Source organism: Coregonus clupeaformis, chromosome 34, assembly GCF_020615455.1.
Source record: "Coregonus clupeaformis isolate EN_2021a chromosome 34, ASM2061545v1, whole genome shotgun sequence".
NCBI lineage: Eukaryota > Metazoa > Chordata > Actinopteri > Salmoniformes > Salmonidae > Coregonus > Coregonus clupeaformis.
In genome coordinates, this window is record NC_059225.1 from 10,311,958 (window position 1) to 10,332,136 (window position 20,179).

The following is a 20,179-nucleotide window of genomic DNA, read 5'->3' on the forward strand; positions in this document are numbered from 1 at the left end:
CCTGTTGAACTCTCAGTAGTCAGGGCTAACGACACACAACCTGTTGAACTCTCAGTAGTCAGGGCTAAGAACACACTGCCTGTTGAACTCTCTGTAGTCAGGGCTAAGAACACACAGCCTGTTGAACTCTCAGTAGTCAGGGATAACGACACACAGCCTGTTGAACTCTCAGTAGTCAGGGCTAAGAACACACAGCCTGTTGAACTCTCAGTAGTCAGGGCTAAGAATACACAGCCTGTTGAACTCTCAGTAGTCAGGGGCTAAGAACACACAGCCTGTTGAACTCTCAGTAGTCAGGGCTAAGAACACACAGCCTGTTGAACTGTCTGTAGTCAGGGCTAAGAACACACAACCTGTTGAACTCTCAGTAGTCAGGGCTAAGAACACACAGCCTGTTGAACTCTCAGTAGTCAGGGCTAACGACACACAGCCTGTTGAACTCTCAGTAGTCAGGGCTAAGAACACACAGCCTGTTGAACTCTCAGTAGTCAGGGCTAACGACACACAGCCTGTTGAACTCTCAGTAGTCAGGGCTAAGAACACACAGCCTGTTGAACTCTCAGTAGTCAGGGCTAAGAACACACAGCCTGTTGAACTCTCAGTAGTCAGAGCTAACGACACACAGCCTGTTGAACTCTCAGTAGTCAGGGCTAAGAACACACAGCCTGTTGAACTCTCAGTAGTCAGGGCTAAGAATACACAGCCTGTTGAACTCTTAGTAGTCAGGGCTAAGAACACACAGCCTGTTGAACTCTCAGTAGTCAGGGCTAAGAACACACAGCCTGTTGAACTCTCAGTAGTCAGGGCTAAGAACACACAGCCTGTTGAACTCTCAGTAGTCAGGGCTAAGAACACACAGCCTGTTGAACTCTCAGTAGTCAGGGCTAAGAACACACAGCCTGTTGAACTGTCTGTAGTCAGGGCTAAGAACACACAGCCTTTTGAACTCTCAGTAGTCAGGGCTAAGAACACACAGCCTGTTGAACTCTCAGTAGTCAGGGCTAAGAACACACAGCCTGTTGAACTCTCAGTAGTCAGGGATAACGACACACAGCCTGTTGAACTCTCAGTAGTCAGGGCTAAGAACACACAGCCTGTTGAACTCTCAGTAGTCAGGGCTAAGAATACACAGCCTGTTGAACTCTCAGTAGTCAGGGCTAAGAACACACAGCCTGTTGAACTCTCAGTAGTCAGGGCTAAGAACACACAGCCTGTTGAACTGTCTGTAGTCAGGGCTAAGAACACACAACCTGTTGAACTCTCAGTAGTCAGGGCTAAGAACACACAGCCTGTTGAACTCTCAGTAGTCAGGGCTAACGACACACAGCCTGTTGAACTCTCAGTAGTCAGGGCTAAGAATACACAGCCTGTTGAACTCTCAGTAGTCAGGGCTAACGACACACAGCCTGTTGAACTCTCAGTAGTCAGGGCTAAGAACACACAACCTGTTGAACTCTCAGTAGTCAGGGCTAAGAACACACAGCCTGTTGAACTCTCAGTAGTCAGGGCTAACGACACACAGCCTGTTGAACTCTCAGTAGTCAGGGCTAAGAACACACAGCCTGTTGAACTCTCAGTAGTCAGGGCTAAGAATACACAGCCTGTTGAACTCTTAGTAGTCAGGGCTAAGAACACACAGCCTGTTGAACTCTCAGTAGTCAGGGCTAAGAACACACAGCCTGTTGAACTCTCAGTAGTCAGGGCTAAGAACACACAGCCTGTTGAACTCTCAGTAGTCAGGGCTAAGAACACACAGCCTGTTGAACTCTCAGTAGTCAGGGCTAAGAACACACAGCCTGTTGAACTGTCTGTAGTCAGGGCTAAGAACACACAGCCTTTTGAACTCTCAGTAGTCAGGGCTAAGAACACACAGCCTGTTGAACTCTCAGTAGTCAGGGCTAAGAACACACAGCCTTTTGAACTCTCAGTAGTCAGGGCTAAGAACACACAGCCTGTTGAACTCTCAGTGACCCTGAACGAGGGAGAGAGAAAGCTTCAATCCATCTTCCTTTTCATCCCTCCTTTCTCTCTCCCTCTGTGTTTGAAACCTCCTGCTTTCTCTCTCCCTCTGTGTTTGAAACCTCCTGCTTTCTCCACAGATGTTGCGAGCCAACAAGCGTTTCAACAACAATCGTTTCTCGCGGCTGGGGTGTAAAACAGTGTTTTCCATTAGTGCCGGCTGTCTGCTAATCAGCTCATTCTCAGCCGGCTACATTTTCCGTCATATTAACTAAGCTACTGCTCATTTAAACGTTTCAATTCGCTAGTGGGTCGAGAATAAACAATATGCATCTTACAGCGATCTGTTGATAGGACAGGTGCCTGTCAGTCACAAAACGAGCGATGACCAGGAAACGCAGCAGAGAGGAAGAGGCGAAGCGAGAGCTTTCACTCTCGTCCAAATCTGTCCAAAATAAGCCCAATGCGTTTCCATGGGACCTAAGCTTGTCGCCCGCCTTCCCACCTTTGGGACAACGACTCCCATTGTTAGGGCGGAGACATGAGCATCTCTTCATTATATACAGATTCTTTACACGGAGGAGGGAGGGAGCATGATGCGTGTGAATTTCCACGTCCCATGTAATGTAAGTGGTAACGACGAGTCTAAATCCACGATTTAGCCAAATTTGTGTTTTCTCACACAGTCATTTATTTTCTTGTGCGTTTCACATAGCCAGCCACTCGGAGTCGCGGCGCACAGTGGGCTATTCACTGGGCGTTGATTGACAACTGAACAGCAAGTGTTGACTAGTTTATAAAAGGTGTGGAACCGACTGAATAAAGTAGATCCGCTATATCACTTTGCCGTTCATAAATCATGCAACGTGGTTATGTGTCCATGGTATCGCATCGGGACAAGTAAACAAAAAGGATTTCCTGGGTTTCCTTTTCTAAGATGTCGGGGCTTGCCAGACAGCGACGCCAAAGTGAGTGACTCTCGTCTAGTCAGTGTAGCCTATCAAATCGCATCGGTGAGAGAGCTGTTCAATTGGCTCCTTCATTTGCATAGGCTACTGGTAGGTCTAGGTTGTTTTTTTTTGCACTGCACACTGCCCTCACCCATCTGGACAACGGAAATGCATATGTGAGGATTCTGTTCATCGACTACAGCTCGGCCTTCAATACCCTAGTGCTCTCTAATCTCACCACAAAGCTCACTGCCCTGGGTCTGAACACCTCCCTCTGTAACTGGGTCCTGGACTTCCTGACAGGCCGCCCCCTGGTGGTGAGGGTAGGCAACATTACCTCCTCAACACTGATTCTTAATGCGGGGGCCCCACAAGGGTGCGCTCTCAGTCCCCCCTGTATTCCCTGTATACCCCCAGCCTGTCCCAGAGGGCCCTCAAACTGTTCTACAGGAGCACCATCGAGAGCATACTGTCGGGCTGCATCACAGCCTGGTACGGCAACTCCACCGCCGAGGACCGCAAGGCACTACAGAGGGTGGTACGCTCAGCCGAACGCACCATTGGATGCACACTGCCAGCCCTCCAGGACACCTACAACACCAGGTGTCGCAGGAAGGCCAAGAAGATAATCAGGGACCCCAGCCACCCGAGCCATGGCCCGTTCTGCCCGCTTCCATCACTAAGACGCCAGGCAGTATCGGTGCATGGACTCTGGCAAAAACTGGACGACTGACCAAGAGCTTATACTCCCAGACCGTCAGGCTGCTGAACAGCCACCACTAGTCAGCTACATGCTCCCCCTGTCCCCTTCCTGTCCCCGTCCTGCCCCCATCCTGGTTCACTGGTTTGAATCCTTGAGCCAGCAAGGTGGAAAAATCTGCCGTTCTGCCCTTGAGGAAGGCAGTTAACCCCCAACGACAACTGCTACCCGGGCATCAATGACGTGGATGTTAATTAAGGCAGCCACCCCGCACCTCTCTGATTCAGAAGGGTTGGGTTAAATGCGGAAGACACATTTCAGTTGAATGCATTCAGTTGTACAACTCACTAGGTTTCCCCTTTACCTTCCTCCCCTCCTCCTTCCCCCCTTCCTCCCTACTCCTCCTCCCTCCTTTCCTCCATACCTTCTGCCTCCTCCTTGATGCTCTTGGGTTCGGAGACGGAGAAACACTGCATGGTCTCATATTTCTGTCCCTCATGGTCGCTGGTCTCGTCCTGGTTGTCAACGTGAGGGTTGACCAGCATACGACAGTTAAACGTGTGACTGTTCCTCCTGGGACCTTCACTGGACCACGGCACACCGTTCACTACAGGGAGATAGGGAGGGATGGAGGGGAGAGAGAGGGAGAGGGAGAGGGAGAGGGAGAGGGAGAGGGGGAGAGGGAGAGAGAGAGAGAGAGAGAGAGAGAGAGAGAGAGAGAGAGAGAGAGAGAGAGAGAGAGAGAGAGAGAGAGAGAGAGAGAGAGAGAGAGAGAGAGAGAGAGAGAGAGAGAGAGAGAGAGAGAGAGAGAGAGAGAGAGAGAGAGAGAGAGAGAGAGAGAGAGAGGGGGAGAGAGAGGGAGAGAGAGAGAGAGAGAGAGATAACAGATTAGTAATATGTGACCAATATTAGCCTATTTATGCTTTTGGGTCATTCAAATGAAGATGTAAACAACAGTGAAAGAGTGAGAGAGAGGAAGACTGTGGGTCACCATGTATCATAACAAGGCTCTGTATTGAGGACCTCGTCAATGGTGTTCACACACTCCTCTGCCCTCATACAGTACAACCTCCCAAACACACACACTCCCTCTGGTTCATGATCTCATTCAGCAGTGTGTGTGTGTGTGTGTGTGTGTGTGTCTGTGTCTGTGTCTGTCTGTGTGTGTGTGTGTGTGTGTGTGTGTGTGTGTGGGGGGGGGGTTGTACTGTATGATTGTATCTGGGCCACAGCAAAGTCCTGCTGATGATCATTTCCACTTTCCAGGGGTTTCTGTTCTGTTCTGCCCAGATTGCTTAGAGAGCACAGGGAGACTAGAGACCTCAATCTGATACACAATGGACCTGCGTCCCAAATAATAATAATAATAATATGCCATTTAGCAGACACTTTTATCCAAAGCGACTTACAGTCATGTGTGCATACATTTTTACGGATGGGTGGTCCCGGGGATCGAACCCACTACCCTGGCTTTACAAGCGCCATGCTCTACCAATTGAGCTACAGAGGGGCCACCCAAATGGCACCCTATTCCCTATATAGTGCACTACCTCATAGGATTCTGGTCAAAGGTAGTGCACTATGTAGCAAATAGGGTTCCATTAAGAACGCATCCAGAGAGTAAAGAGTAGACTTCAATCTGATATGAGGGACTACAGGGAGCTACTGACAGGGGCTTGGAAGGAGAGAGAGAGAGAGAGAGAGAGAGAGAGAGAGAGAGAGAGAGAGAGAGAGAGACAGAGAGACAGAGAGACAGAGAGACAGAGAGACAGAGAGAGAGAGAGAGAGAGAGAGAGAGAGAGAGAGAGAGAGAGAGAGACAGAGACAGAGACAGAGACAGAGACAGAGACAGAGACAGAGACAGAGAGAGAGAGAGAGAGAGAGAGAGAGAGAGAGAGAGAGAGAGAGAGAGAGAGAGAGAGAGAGAGAGAGAGAGAGAGAGAGAGAGAGAGAGAGCTGGATCTGATAGAGCCCAGAGAGCAATAAAGAGTACTGAGCGTGATCCGTTACACTGAGACTGACAGGCTTAGCCACTACCTACCTGCCTCTTAGGGGGACGAGAGGAGGAGAGAGAGGTGGAGCGGTGGCTGGACAGAGAGAGAGGTGGAGCGGTGGCTGGCTGGGAGGGGTGGCTGGACAGAGAGAGAGGTGGAGCGGTGGGCTGGCTGGGAGGGGTGGCTGGGAGGGGTGGCTGGACAGAGAGAGAGGTGGAGCGGTGGGCTGGCTGGGAGGGGTGGCTGGGAGGGGTGGCTGGACAGAGAGAGAGGTGGAGCGATGGCTGGACAGAGAGAGAGGTGGAGCGGTGGCTGGACAGAGAGAGAGGTGGAGCGGTGGGCTGGGAGGGGTGGCTGGACAGAGAGAGAGGTGGAGCGGTGGGCTGGGAGGGGTGGCTGGACAGAGAGAGAGGTGGAGCTGTGTGCTGGGAGGGGTGGCTGGGAGGGGTGGCTGGACAGAGAGAGAGGTGGAGCGGTGGGCTGGGAGGGGTGGCTGGACAGAGAGAGAGGTGGAGCGGTGGGCTGGGAGGGGTGGCTGGACAGAGAGAGAGGTGGAGCGGTGGGCTGGGAGGGGTGGCTGGACAGAGAGAGAGGTGGAGCGGTGGGCTGGGAGGGGTGGCTGGACAGAGAGAGAGGTGGAGCGGTGGGCTGGGAGGGTGGCTGGGAGGGGTGGCTGGACAGAGAGAGAGGTGGAGCGGTGGGCTGGGAGGGTGGCTGGACAGAGAGAGAGAGGTGGAGCGGTGGGCTGGGAGGGTGGCTGGGAGGGGTGGCTGGACAGAGAGAGAGGTGGCGCGGTGGGCTGGGAGGGGTGGCTGGACAGAGAGAGAGGTGGAGCGGTGGGCTGGGAGGGGTGGCTGGACAGAGAGAGAGGTGGAGCGGTGGGCTGGGAGGGGTGGCTGGACAGAGAGAGAGGTGGAGCGGTGGGCTGGGAGGGTGGCTGGGAGGGGTGGCTGGACAGAGAGAGAGGTGGTGCGGTGGGCTGGGAGGGTGGCTGGACAAGAGAGAGAGGTGGAGCGGTGGGCTGGGAGGGTGGCTGGGAGGGGGTGGCTGGACAGAGAGAGAGGTGGAGCGGTGGGCTGGGAGGGGTGGCTGGACAAGAGAGAGAGGTGGAGCGGTGGGCTGGGAGGGGTGGCTGGACAGAGAGAGAGGTGGAGCGGTGGGCTGGCTGGGAGGGGTGGCTGGGAAGGGTGGCTGGACAGAGAGAGAGGTGGAGCGGTGGGCTGGCTGGGAGGGGTGGCTGGGAGGGGTGGCTGGACAGAGAGAGAGGTGGAGCGATGGCTGGACAGAGAGAGAGGTGGAGCGGTGGCTGGACAGAGAGAGAGGTGGAGCGGTGGGCTGGGAGGGGTGGCTGGACAGAGAGAGAGGTGGAGCGGTGGCTGGACAGAGAGAGAGGTGGAGCGGTGGGCTGGGAGGGGTGGCTGGACAGAGAGAGAGGTGGAGCGGTGGGCTGGGAGGGGTGGCTGGACAGAGAGAGAGGTGGAGCTGTGTGCTGGGAGGGGTGGCTGGGAGGGGTGGCTGGACAGAGAGAGAGGTGGAGCGGTGGGCTGGGAGGGGTGGCTGGACAGAGAGAGGTGGAGCGGTGGGCTGGGAGGGGTGGCTGGGAGGGGTGGCTGGACAGAGAGAGAGGTGGAGCGGTGGGCTGGGAGGGGTGGCTGGACAAGAGAGAGAGGTGGAGCGGTGGGCTGGGAGGGGTGGCTGGACAGAGAGAGAGGTGGAGCGGTGGGCTGGGAGGGTGGCTGGGAGGGGTGGCTGGACAGAGAGAGAGGTGGAGCGGTGGGCTGGGAGGGGTGGCTGGACAGAGAGAGAGGTGGAGCGGTGGGCTGGGAGGGTGGCTGGGAGGGGTGGCTGGACAGAGAGAGAGGTGGCGCGGTGGGCTGGGAGGGGTGGCTGGACAGAGAGAGAGGTGGAGCGGTGGGCTGGGAGGGGTGGCTGGACAGAGAGAGAGGTGGAGCGGTGGGCTGGGAGGGGTGGCTGGACAGAGAGAGAGGTGGAGCGGTGGGCTGGGAGGGTGGCTGGGAGGGGTGGCTGGACAGAGAGAGAGGTGGTGCGGTGGGCTGGGAGGGTGGCTGGACAGAGAGAGAGGTGGAGCGGTGGGCTGGGAGGGGTGGCTGGACAGAGAGAGAGGTGGAGCGGTGGGCTGGGAGGGGTGGCTGGACAGAGAGAGAGGTGGAGCGGTGGGCTGGGAGGGGTGGCTGGACAGAGAGAGAGGTGGAGCGGTGGGCTGGGTGGGGTGGCTGGACTGTAGACTCTACCAGTCTCTTGGGCAGCAGGTTGATTGGGAGAGAGAGAGATAGAGAAAGATAGAGCCCTAGGTATTCAGTCCTGTAGACTCACCCATCCCAGGTATACAGTCCTGTAGACTCACCCATCCCAGGTATACAGTACTGTAGACTCACCCAGCCCTAAATATACAGTACTGTAGACTCACCCAGGCTCTTGGGCAGCAGGTTCTTGATGAACTCAGCGTGGTCTCCTACGTGCAGCACACTGTAGACGCTGGTGTTCATCAGCTCCTCCTGGTTATACAGCAGGTACTGGGTCACGTTCTCAGACACAAACACCATGTTACCCTCCATGTTCACCACGAAGAAGAACCCGTCCAGGGCCTGCAGGGGGGAGAAGGAATAGACGTTTATTCCATTGTTGACATTTATTTGTTTTCGTAAACTTCTTTCAACTTTCTAGCTTTTGAAAATATCTACAAGAGACCAAGGGCGAGGAAGAGGTAAGCGGTTTGAGTAAAGACATAATGAGTCATAATTTGTAGAAGACTTCTTCATAAAACAGACATTTCTCCTTTTACAGTTGTCTCTCGATTCAGCAGGGTATTTAAACGTTTAAAAAAATTGCCTGTGCCCCAAATGGCACGATATTCCCTTTAAAGTGCACTACTTTTGACCAGGGCCCATAGGGCTTTGGTCAAAAGTAGTGCACTATATAGGGGAAAGGGTGCCATTTCAGTCGACTCAATAGATCACTCTGAGAACTAGCCTTTGATCTCGCTAGTTGAACAACGGAACATTAAGAAATGAGAGGAAATGTAAAAAACAGAGAGACAGGCACACAGAGAAAGAGAGAGAGACAGAGACACAGAGAAAGAGAGAGAGAGGAAGACAGAGGGTGAGAGACAAAAGGAGAGACAGAGGGCGAGACAGAGGGAGAGACAGAGGGAGAGAGAGACAGAGGGAGAGAGAGACAGAGGGAGAGAGAGACAGAGGGAGAGAGAGACAGAGGGAGAGAGAGACAGAGGGAGAGAGAGACAGAGGGCGAGAGAGACAGAGATATCAGACAGAGAGAGAGAGAGAGAGAGAGAGAGAGAGAGAGAGAGAGAGAGAGAGAGACAGAGATATCAGACAGAGAGAGAGACAGAGGTATCAGACAGAGAGAGAGACAGAGGGTTATCTCAACCTACCACGAAAAGACTTCCACCCTGCTACCATACAGCAGGTAAATGCAAATATTTCCCATGACTGTGCCTCAAAACCAAATGTCTACCTGGCCCACCACTCCACCCTGGACGTGAACAGCCTTTACGACCAGGTCCACCTATACAAGGCAGCAGTGCCCACCTTCGTCCGGACCCTAAAGGATATCGCCCTCAACCGCAGACCCAACACTTTTTTCCCCCACTGTATTTGACCTCTCAGCTTCCCTATCAAATCTAAAAATCTCTAACAGAAAACCGAAGAAAAGTAACAACAGTGATAAATGGTTTGATGAAGAATGCAAAAACCTAAGAAAGAAATTGAGAAACCTATCCAACCAAAAACAAAGAGACCCAGAAAACCTGAGCCTACGCCTTCACTATGGTGAATCACTGAAACAATACAGAAATACACTACGGAAAAATAAGGAACAGCGTGTCAGAAATCAGCTCAATGTATCTACCGTACGACAGACCCCGCATTCACCCTGCACACCCTAATTGACAAACAAACAAACCAAAACAAAGGCAAAGTCTTCTCATGCTTTGTTGATTTCAAAAAAAACTTTTGACTCAATTTGGAATGAGGGTCTGCTATACAAATTGATGGAAAGTGGGGTTGGGGGAAAAATATACAACATTATAAAATCCATGTACACAAAAAAGTGTGCGGTTAAAATTGGCAAAAAACACACACATTTCATTCCACAGGGCCGTGGGGTGAGACAGGGATGCAGTTTAAGCCCCACCCTCTTCAACATATATATCAACAAATTGGCGAGGGCACTAGAACAGTCTGCAGCACCCGGCCTCACCCTACTAGAATCTGAAGTCAAATGTCTACTGTTTGCTGATGATCTGGTGCTTCTGTCCCCAACCAAGGAGGGCCTACAGCAGCACCTAGATCTTCTGCACAGATTCTGTCAGACCTGGGCCCTGACAGTAAATCTCAGTAATATAAAAATAATGGTGTTCCAAAAAAGGTCCAGTTGCCTGGACCACAAATAAAAATTCCATCTAGACCCCATTGCCCTAGAGCACACAAAAAACTATACACACCTCGGCCTAAACATCAGCGCCACAGGTAACTTCCACAAAGCTGTGAACGATCTGAGAGACAAGGCAAGAAGGGCCTTCTATGCCATCAAAAGGAACATAAAATGTGACATACCAATTAGGATCTGGCTAAAAATACTTGAATCAGTTATAGACCCCATTGCCTTTATGGTTGTGAGGTCTGGGGTCCGCTCACCAACTAAGAGTTCACAAAATGGGACAAACACCACATTAAAAGGAAGCGATTCCCAAACCTTCCATTACAAAGCCATCACCTACAGAGAGATGAACCTGGAGAAGAGTCCCCTCAGCCAGCTGGTTCTGGGGCTCTGTTCATAAACACAAACAGACCCCACAGAGCCCCAGGACAACAACAACACAATTAGACCCAACCAAATCATGAGAAAACAAAAAGAGAATTACTTGACACATTGGAAAGAATTAACAAACAAACAGAGCAAACTAGAATGCTATTTGGCCCTAAACAGAGAATACACGGTGGCAGAATACCTGACCACTGTGACTGACCCAAACTTAAGGAAAGCTTTGACTATGTACAGACTCAGTGAGCATAGCCTTGCTATTGAGAAAGGCTGCCGTAGGCAGACCTGGCTCTCAAGAGAAGACAGGCTATGTGCACACTGCCCACAAAATGAGGTGGAAACTGAGCTGCACTTCCTAACCTCCTGCCAAATGTATGACCATATTAGAGACACATATTTCCCTCAGATTACAGAGATCCACAAAGAATTCGAAAACAAACCACATTTTTATAAACTCCCTTATCTACTGGGTGAAATAACACAGTGTGCCATCACAGCTGCAATATTTGTGACCTGTTGCCACAAGAAAAGGGCAACCAGTGAAGAACAAACACCATTGTAAATACAACCCATACTTATGTTGATTTATTTTCCCATTTGTACTTTAAGTATTTGCATATTGTTACAACACTGTATATAGACATAATATGACATTTGAAATGTCTTTATTCTTTTGGAACTTCTGAGTGTAATGTTTACTGTTAATATTTATTGTTTATTTCACTTTTGTTTACTATCTACTTCACTTGCTTTGGCAAAGTTAACATACGTTTCCCATGCCAATAAAGCCGGTGGAGAGAGACAGAGGGAGAGACAGAGAGAGAGACAGAGGGAGAGACAGAGGGAGAGACAGAGAGAGAAACAGAGCGAGAGACAGGGAGAGAGAGAGAGAGAGAGAGACAGAGAGAGAGAGAGACAATGGTGTGAAACTAACTAACCATCCAGTATATGCACTGCTTCATACAATGTATGTCATTATCACCACAGAGAAAGGCCCTGGTTCTGTCTCTGGTTCCGTCTCTGGTTCCGTCTCTGGTTCCGTCTCTGGTTCTGTCTCTGGTTCTGTCTCTGGTTCTGTCTCTGGTTCTGTCTCTGGTTCTGTCTCTGGTTCTGTCTCTGTCTCTGGTTCTGTCTCTGTTTGAAGTGGATAGTTCACTCCAACATCATCGTTTGTCAGAAAAGTTCTGTCATCTGTTATGTTCTGAGGTACAGTGCCTAGTGAAAGTCTACACACCCCTTGCACAGTCTTCACATTTTGCTGACATAAAATGTAAACTAAAACGGGATTAAATTGGATTTTTTTTCCTCCACACAGATCTACACAACCTACTTCACATATTCAAAGTCAAAATCTAGAATTTCTACGTCTTCACACCCCAAAGTTAATGCTTGTTGGACGCACCTTTGGCAGCCAATACAGCTTCTGAATAAGATTCTACCCACGTTGCACAACTCTTCGCACAACATCCAGCTCTAAATATACCTGCAGCCCTTTCAGCATTTAACTGTCAAGTCTGCATGAATGGAAAGTTGCATCAATAAAGATGAATGAATTATGAATGAATTATGTATTTAACAGACTGTTAAACAGCCATCACTAGAGAGGCTGCTGCCTACATACATTGGGAAATCAATGGCCACTTTGATAAATGGAACACTAGTCACTTTAATAATGGCACTTTAATAATGTTTACATGTCTTGCATTACTCATCTCATATGTATATACTGTATTCTATACTATCTATTGCATCTTAGCCTATGCTGCTCTGATAATGACATTGCTCATCCATATATTTATATATTCTTATTCCATTCCTTTACTTAGATTTGTGTGTATTAGATATTTGTTGAGGAACTGTTAGATATTACTTGCTAGATATTACTGCACTGTCGGAACTAGAAGCACAAGCGTTTCCCTACACTTGCAATAACATCTGCTAACCATGTGGATGTCACCAATACATTTGATTTGATTTGTAGATGAGATTAATTTGACACCCTACTCCATTTACAGTGTCATGCTATAGAGGTCAAGAGGTCTGAATACTTTCCTAAGACACTGTAGTGCCCTGCTATTGACCAGAGGTCAAGGGGTCTGAATACTTTCCTAAGACACTGTAGTGCCCTGCTATTGACCAGAGGTCAAGGGGTCTGAATACTTTCCTAAGACACTGTAGTGCCCTGCTATTGACCAGAGGTCAAGGGGTCTGAATACTTTCCTAAGACACTGTAGTGCCCTGCTATTGACCAGAGGTCAAGGGGTCAGAATACTTTCCTAAGACACTGTAGTGCCCTGCTATTGACCAGAGGTCAAGGGGTCGGAATACTTTCCTAAGACACTGTAGTGCCCTGCTATTGACCAGAGGTCAAGGGGTCAGAATACTTTCCTAAGACACTGTAGTGCCCTGCTATTGACCAGAGGTCAAGGGGTCTGAATACTTTCCTAAGACACTGTAGTGTCCTGCTATTGACCAGAGGTCAAGGGGTCTGAATACTTTCCTAAGACACTGTAGTGTCCTGCTATTGACCAGAGGTCAAGGGGTCTGAATACTTTCCTAAGACACTGTAGTGCCCTGCTATTGACCAGAGGTCAAGGGGTCTGAATACCTTCCTAAGACACTGTAGTGCCCTGCTATTGACCAGAGATCAAGGGGTCTGAATACTTTCCTAATACACTTTAGTGCCCTGCTATTGACCAGAGGTCAAGGGGTCTGAATACCTTCCTAAGACACTGTAGTGCCCTGCTATTGACCAAAGGTCAAGGGGTCTGAATACTTTCCTAAGACACTGTAGTGCCCTGCTATTGACCAGAGGTCAAGGGGTCTGAATACTTTCCTAAGACACTGTAGTGCCTTGCTATTGACCAGAGGTCAAGGGTTCTGAATACCTTCCTAAGACACTGTAGTGCCCTGCTATTGACCAGAGGTCAAGGGTTCTGAATACCTTCCTAAGAAACTGTAGTGCCCTGCTATTGACCAGAGGTCAAGAGGTCTGAATACTTTCCTAATACACTGTAGTGCCCTGCTATTGACCAGAGGTCAAGGGGTCTGAATACTTTCCTAAGACACTGTAGTGCCCTGCTTTTGACCAGAGGTCAAGGGTTCTGAATACCTTCCAAGACACTGTAGTGCCCTGCTATTGACCAGAGGTCAAGGGTTCTGAATACCTTCCTAAGAAACTGTAGTGCCCTGCTATTGACCAGAGGTCAAGAGGTCTGAATACTTTCCTAATACACTGTAGTGCCCTGCTATTGACCAGAGGTCAAGGGGTCTGAATACTTTCCTAAGACACTGTAGTGCCCTGCTATTGACCAGAGGTCAAGGGGTCTGAATACTTTCCTAAGACACTGTAGTGCCCTGCTATTGACCAGAGGTCAAGGGGTCTGAATACTTTCCTAAGACACTGTAGTGCCCTGCTATTGACCAGAGGTCAAGGGGTCTGAATACTTTCCTAAGGCACTGTAGTGCCCTGCTATTGACCAGAGGTCAAGGGGTCTGAATACTTTCCTAAGGCACTGTAGTGCCCTGCTATTGACCAGAGAATAGGGTGCATTCTACCTATACCTGTCTCTGCATCAGGGTTACCAGGTACAGGCTATTAACACCATCTGTAATGCCATTAATGAACCATCTGCTCAAAGGTGATGGCATCCAACTGAACCCATGTCTGAGCTGGAGTAAATGGTAACTGTCATAGGTACTATACACTGAGTGTACAAAACATTAAGAACACCTTCCTAATATTGAGTTGCACCCCCTTTTGCCCTCAGAACCTCCTCAATTTGTCGGAGAATGGACTCTACAAGGTGTCGAAAGCATTCCACAAGGATGCTGGCCCATGTTGACTCCAATGCTTCCCACAGTTGTGTAAAGTTGGCTGGATGTCCTTTGGGTGGTGGACCATTCTTCACGTGAAACTGTTGAGCGTGAAAAACACAGCAGCGTTGCAGTTCGTCACAAACCGGTGCGCCTGGCACCTACTACCATACCCCGTTCAAAAGCACTTAAATCTTTTGTCTTGCCCATTCACCCTCTGAACAATCCATGTCTCAATTGTCTCAAGGCTTAAAAATCCTTCTTTAAACCGTCTCCTCCCCTTCATCTACACCGATTGAAGTGGATTTAACAAGAGCACTTGGGAACACTCAACAAGCACTTGGGAACACTCAACAAGCACTTGGAAAGCCATTATGTTGTATCTTTGGCATTCAAATGTAGCCTAAGCTTAAAATAGCCTTTGTCCTCATGGGGACTTGGGAAATGTGGGGGCTTTTGGGGATTTTAGGTCTCCACAAGGATAGAAGAACCAACACACAGTCCAATAGCCTGGGGGTACATTAGACACACACAATATATACAGTACCAGTCAAAGGTTTGGACACACCTACTCATTCCAGGGTTTTTCTTTATTTTTACTATTTTCTACATTGTAGAATAATAGTGAAGACATCAACACTATGAAATAACACATATGGAATCATGTAGTAACCAAAAAAGTGTTTAACAAATCATAATATATTTAATATTTGAGATTCTTCAAATAGCCACCCTTTGCCTTGATGACAGCTTTGCACACTCTTGGCATTCTCTCAACCAGCTTCATGAGGTAGTCACCTGGAATGCATTTAAATTAACAGCTGTGCCTCCTTAATGCGTTTGAGACAATCAGTTGTGTTGTGACAAGGTAAGGGGGGTATACAGAAGAGAGCCCTATTTGGTAAAAGACCAAGTACGTATTATGGCAAGAACAGCTCAAATAAGCAAAGAGAAACGACAGTCCATCATTACATTAAGACATGAAGGTCAGTCAATACGGAACATTTCAAGAACTTTGAAACGATGAACTATGATGAAACTGGCTCTCATGAGGACCGCCACAGGGATGGAAGATCCAGAGTTACCTCTGCTGCAGAGGATAAGTTCATTAGAGTTACAAGCCTCAGAAATTGCAGTCCAAATAAATGCTTCACAGAGTTCAAGTAACAGACACATCTGAACATCAACTGTTCAGAGGAGACTGTGAATCAGGCCTTCATGGTCGAATTGCTGCAAAGAAACCACTACTAAAGTACACCAATAAGCCTTGCTTGGGCCAAGAAACACAAGCAATGGACATTAGACCGGTGGAAATGTGTCCTTTGGTCTGGAGTCCAAATTGGAGATTTTTGGTTTCAACTGCCGTGTCTTTGTGAGATGTGGTGTGGGTGAACAGATGATCTCCGCATGTGTATTTCCCACCGTAAATCATGGAGGAGGAGGTGTTATGGTGTGGGGGTGCTTTGCTTGTGACACTGTCTGTGATTTATTTAGAATTCACTTAACCAGCATGGCTACCACAGCATTCTGCAGCGATATGCCATCCCACCTGGTTTGAGCTTAGTGGGACTATCATTTGTTTTTCAACAGAACAATGACCCAACACACCTCCAGGCTGTGTAGGGGCTATTTGACCAAGAAGGAGAGTGATGGAGTGCTGCATCAGATTACCTTGCCTCCACAACCCCCCAACCTCAACCCAATTGAGATGGTTTGGGATGAGTTGGACCGCAGAGTGAAGGAAAAGCAGCCAACAAGTGCTCAGCATATGTGGGAACTCCTTCAAGACTGTTGGAAAAGCATTCCAGGTGAAGCTGGTTGAGAGAATGCCAAGAGTGTGCAAAGCTGTCATCAAGGCAAAGGGTGGCTATTTGAAGAATCTCAAATATAAAATATATTTTGATTTGTTTAACACTATTTTGGTTACTACATGATTCCATATGTGTTATTTCATAGTTTTGATGTCTTCACTATTATTCTACAATGTAGAAAATAGTAAAAATAAAGAAAAACCCTTGAATGAGTAGGTGTGTCCAAACTTTTGACTGATATTAATATATATTTATACACAGTTGAAGTCAGAAGTTTACATACACCTTAGCCAAATACATTTAAACTCAGTTTTTCACAATTCCTGACATTTAATCCTAGTAAAAATTCCCTGTTTTAGGTCAGTTAGGATCACCACTTTATTTTAAGAATGTGAAATGTCAGAATAATAGTAGAGAGAATGATTTATTTCAGCTTTTATTTCTTTCATCACATTCCCAGTGGGTCAGAAGTTTCCATACACTCAATTAGTATTTGGTAGCATTGCCTTTAAATTGTTTCACTTGGGTCAAACGTTTCGGGTAGCCTTCCACAAGCTTCCGACAATAAGTCGGGTGAATTTTGGCCCATTCCTCCTGACAGAGCTGGTGTAACTGAGTCAGGTTTGTAGGCCTCCTTGCTCGCACACGCTTTTTCAGTTCTGCCCACAAATGTTCTATAGGATTGAGGTCAGGGCTTTGTGATGGCCACTCCAATACCTTGACTTTGTTGTCCTTGGAAATATGCTTGGGGTCATTGTCCATTTGGAAGACCCATTTGCAACCAAGCTTTAACTTCTTGACTGATGTCTTGAGATGTTGCTTCAATATATCCACATTATTTTCCTTCCTCATGATGCCATCTATTTTGTGAAGTGCACCAGTCCCTCCTGCAGCAAAGCACCCCACAGCATGATGCTGCTTGCAAGCCACACCCTTTTTCCTCCAAACATAACGATGGTCATTAAGCCCAAACAGTTATATTTTTGTTTCATCAGACCAGAGGACATTTCTCCAAAAAGTACGATCTTTGTCCCCATGTGCAGTTGCAAACCATAGTCTGGCTTTTTTATGGCGGTTTTGGAGCAGTGGCTTCTTCCTTGCTGAGCGGCCTTTCAGGTTATGTCGATATAGGACTCGTTTTACTGTGGATATATATATTTTTGTACCTGTTTCCTCCAGCATCTTCACAAGGTCATTTGCTGTTGTTCTGGGATTGATTGAAGTACGTTCATCTCTAGGAGACAGAACGCGTCTCCTTCCTGAGCGGTATGACCGCTGCGTGGTCCCATGGTGTTTATACTTACTTACTATTGTTTGTACAGATGAACGTGGTACCTTCAGGCGTTTGGAAATTACTCCCAAGGATGAACCAGCCTTGTGGAGGTCTACAATCTTGTCCCTGACATCCTTGGAGAGCTCTTTGGTCTTGGCCATGGTGGAGAGTTTGGAATCTGATTGATTGATTGCTTCTGTGGACAGGTGTCTTTTATACAGGTAACAAACTGAGATTAGGAGCACTCCCTTTAAGAGTGTGCTCCTAATCTCAGCTCGTTACCTGTATAAAAGACACCTGGGAGCCAGACATCTTTCTGATTGAGAGGGGGTCAAATACTTATTTCCCTCATTAAAATGCAAATCAATTTATAACATTTTTGACATGCATTTTTCTGGATTTTTGTTGTTGTTATTCTGTCTCTCACTGTTCAAATAAACCTACCATTAACATTATAGACTGATCATGTCTTTGTCAGTGGGCAAACGTACAAAATCAGCAGGGGATCAAATACTTTTTTCCCCTCACTGTGTATATATATATATACACACAAAAAGCTTATTACTCACACATTTGTTTACATCCCTGTTAGTGAGCATTTCCATCCACCTGACAGGTGTGGCATATCAATAAACTGATTAAACAGCATGATCATTACACAGGTGCAACTTGTTCTGGTGACAATAAAAGGCCACTAAAATGTGCAGTTTTGTCACAACACAATGCCACAGATGCAATTGGCATGCTGACTGCAGAGCCGTTTCCAGAGAATTGAATGTCTATTTCTCTAACATAAGCCGCCTCCAACATCGTTTTAGATCATTTGGCAGAACGTCCAACCGGCCTCACAACTACAGACCACGTGTAACCATGCCTGCCCCGGAACTCCACATCCAGATTCTTCACCTGCGGGATCGTCTGAGACCAGCCAACCGGACAGCTGATGAAACTGAGGAGTATTTCTGTCTGTAATAAAGCCCTTTAATGGGGGAAAAACTCATTCTGATTGGTTGGGCCTGGCTCCCCAGTGGGTGGGCCTGGCTCCCAAGTGGGTGGGCCTATGCCCTCCCAGTCCCACCCATGGCAGCGGCCCTGCCAAGTCATGTGAAATCATAGATTAGAAATTGTTGCATGTTGCAGTTATAATTTTGTTCCGTAATATATTACAGGAGAGAGAGAGAGAGAGAGAGAGAGAGAGAGAGAGAGAGAGAGAGAGAGAGAGAGAGAGAGAGAGAGAGAGACAGAGAGAGAGGCAGAGAGGGAGAGAGAGAGGGAGAGAGAGAGAGAGAGAGAGAGGGAGAGAAGAGAGAGAGAGAGAGAGAGAGAGACAGTGAGACAGAGAGAGAGAGAGAGAGAGAGAGAGGCAGAGAGGGAGAGAGAGAGGGAGAGAGAGAGGGGGAGAGAGAGAGGGAGAGAGAGAGGGAGAGAGAGAGACAGAGAGAGAGAGAGAGAGACAGAGAGAGACAGAGAGAGACAGAGAGAGAGAGAGAGAGAGAGAGAGAGAGAGAGAGAGAGAGAGAGAGAGAGAGGGAGAGAAGAGAGAGAGAGAGAGAGAGAGAGAGAGACAGTGAGACAGAGAGAGAGAGAGAGAGAGAGGCAGAGAGGGAGAGAGAGAGGGAGAGAGAGAGGGGAGAGAGAGAGAGAGAGAGAGAGAGAGAGAGAGAGAGAGAGAGAGAGAGAGACAGAGAGAGAGCAGAGAGAGACAGAGAGAGAGAGAGAGAGAGAGAGAGAGAGAGAGAGAGAGAGAGAGAGAGAGAGAGAGAGAGAGAGAGAGAGAGAGAGACAGAGAGAGAGAGAGAGAGAGAGAGAGAGGGGGAGAGAGAGAGGGAGAGAGAGAGGGAGAGAGAGAGACAGAGAGGGAGAGAGAGAGGGAGAGAGAGAGGGGGAGAGAGAGAGGGAGAGAGAGAGACGAGAGAGAGAGAGAGAGACAGAGAGAGACAGAGAGAGACAGAGAGAGAGAGAGAGAGAGAGAGAGAGAGAGAGAGAGAGAGAGACAGAGAGAGGGAGAGAGAGAGAGAGAGAGAGAGAGAGAGAGAGAGAGAGAGAGAGAGAGAGAGAGAGACCCTGGGGGGTACTTTAGACACACATTGCTGGTGTCTAGTTGGGATGCTGCCTGTCTACATGTCTGTCTGTTGATCATACTGGGTATCAAAAAGGGAAGGGTTTTGAAAGGGAAATCCCAATATATGTACAGAAATCAGTCTGTTCAGCATTTCTATGAGGAAAGGCCATTTAATGGACATACACAAGCAAATAGACAGAAATCAGTGAGGAGTCTAGGGACTGGCTGACGGACGGACTGACGGACGGACTGACTGACGGACTGGCTGACTGACGGACTGGCTGACAGACGGACTGACTGACTGATTGACTGACGGACTGACGGAATGATTGGCTGGCTGGCTAGGTGACTGGCTGGCTGGCTGGTTTCTAGCTGGTTGGCTAGCTAACTGGCTGGCTGACTGACTGGCTAGGGACTGACTAACTGACTATCTGACTGACAACAGGCCTGCTGAGTTAGGGTGTTAGTGTCTCCTCTCTCTTCCTGGTCATTTTCTGCAGACAAACAAAGCAGAAATGCTCTGATTTCTTCTGGCTGTAAATCACTGGTCCGCTGCAGTGTGCTGAGCAATGTCCCTGTTGTCCCAGACAGCCAACATACGTACAGCTACTGAAGTGCCTCCGACGTCTAATGGCAAAGCAAGCAACACGCACAGCCTCGCTGCTTGGCTGCCGGATGAATCAGTCCGTTTCGCCTCCTCCTCTCCCTCTCCCGCTTCTCTTCCGTCAGGGTCATATTTATAGCTCTGGAGGTCCACCGTCACTGAATCCACATGCATCTCTGCTAAATATAGCCACTTTCCCTCTCTCCC

The 20,179-nt window shown here is 48.6% G+C and overlaps 1 protein-coding gene across 3 annotated transcripts in view; it reads right to left on the minus strand.

The window, feature by feature from the left end:
• The window catches only part of LOC121549743 (nuclear receptor coactivator 2), a 226,950-nt gene that overhangs the window by 89,510 nt on the left and 117,261 nt on the right, over positions 1–20,179 (minus strand). For all 3 annotated transcript variants that reach the window (XM_041861597.2, XM_041861598.2, XM_045210411.1), the window contains exons 5-6: positions 8,032–8,209; positions 4,034–4,216 (exon numbers count right to left, since the gene is read on the minus strand). In XM_041861597.2, the coding sequence (XP_041717531.1) occupies positions 4,034–4,216; positions 8,032–8,209 (361 nt within the window). The remainder of the gene's footprint in view (positions 1–4,033; positions 4,217–8,031; positions 8,210–20,179) is intronic.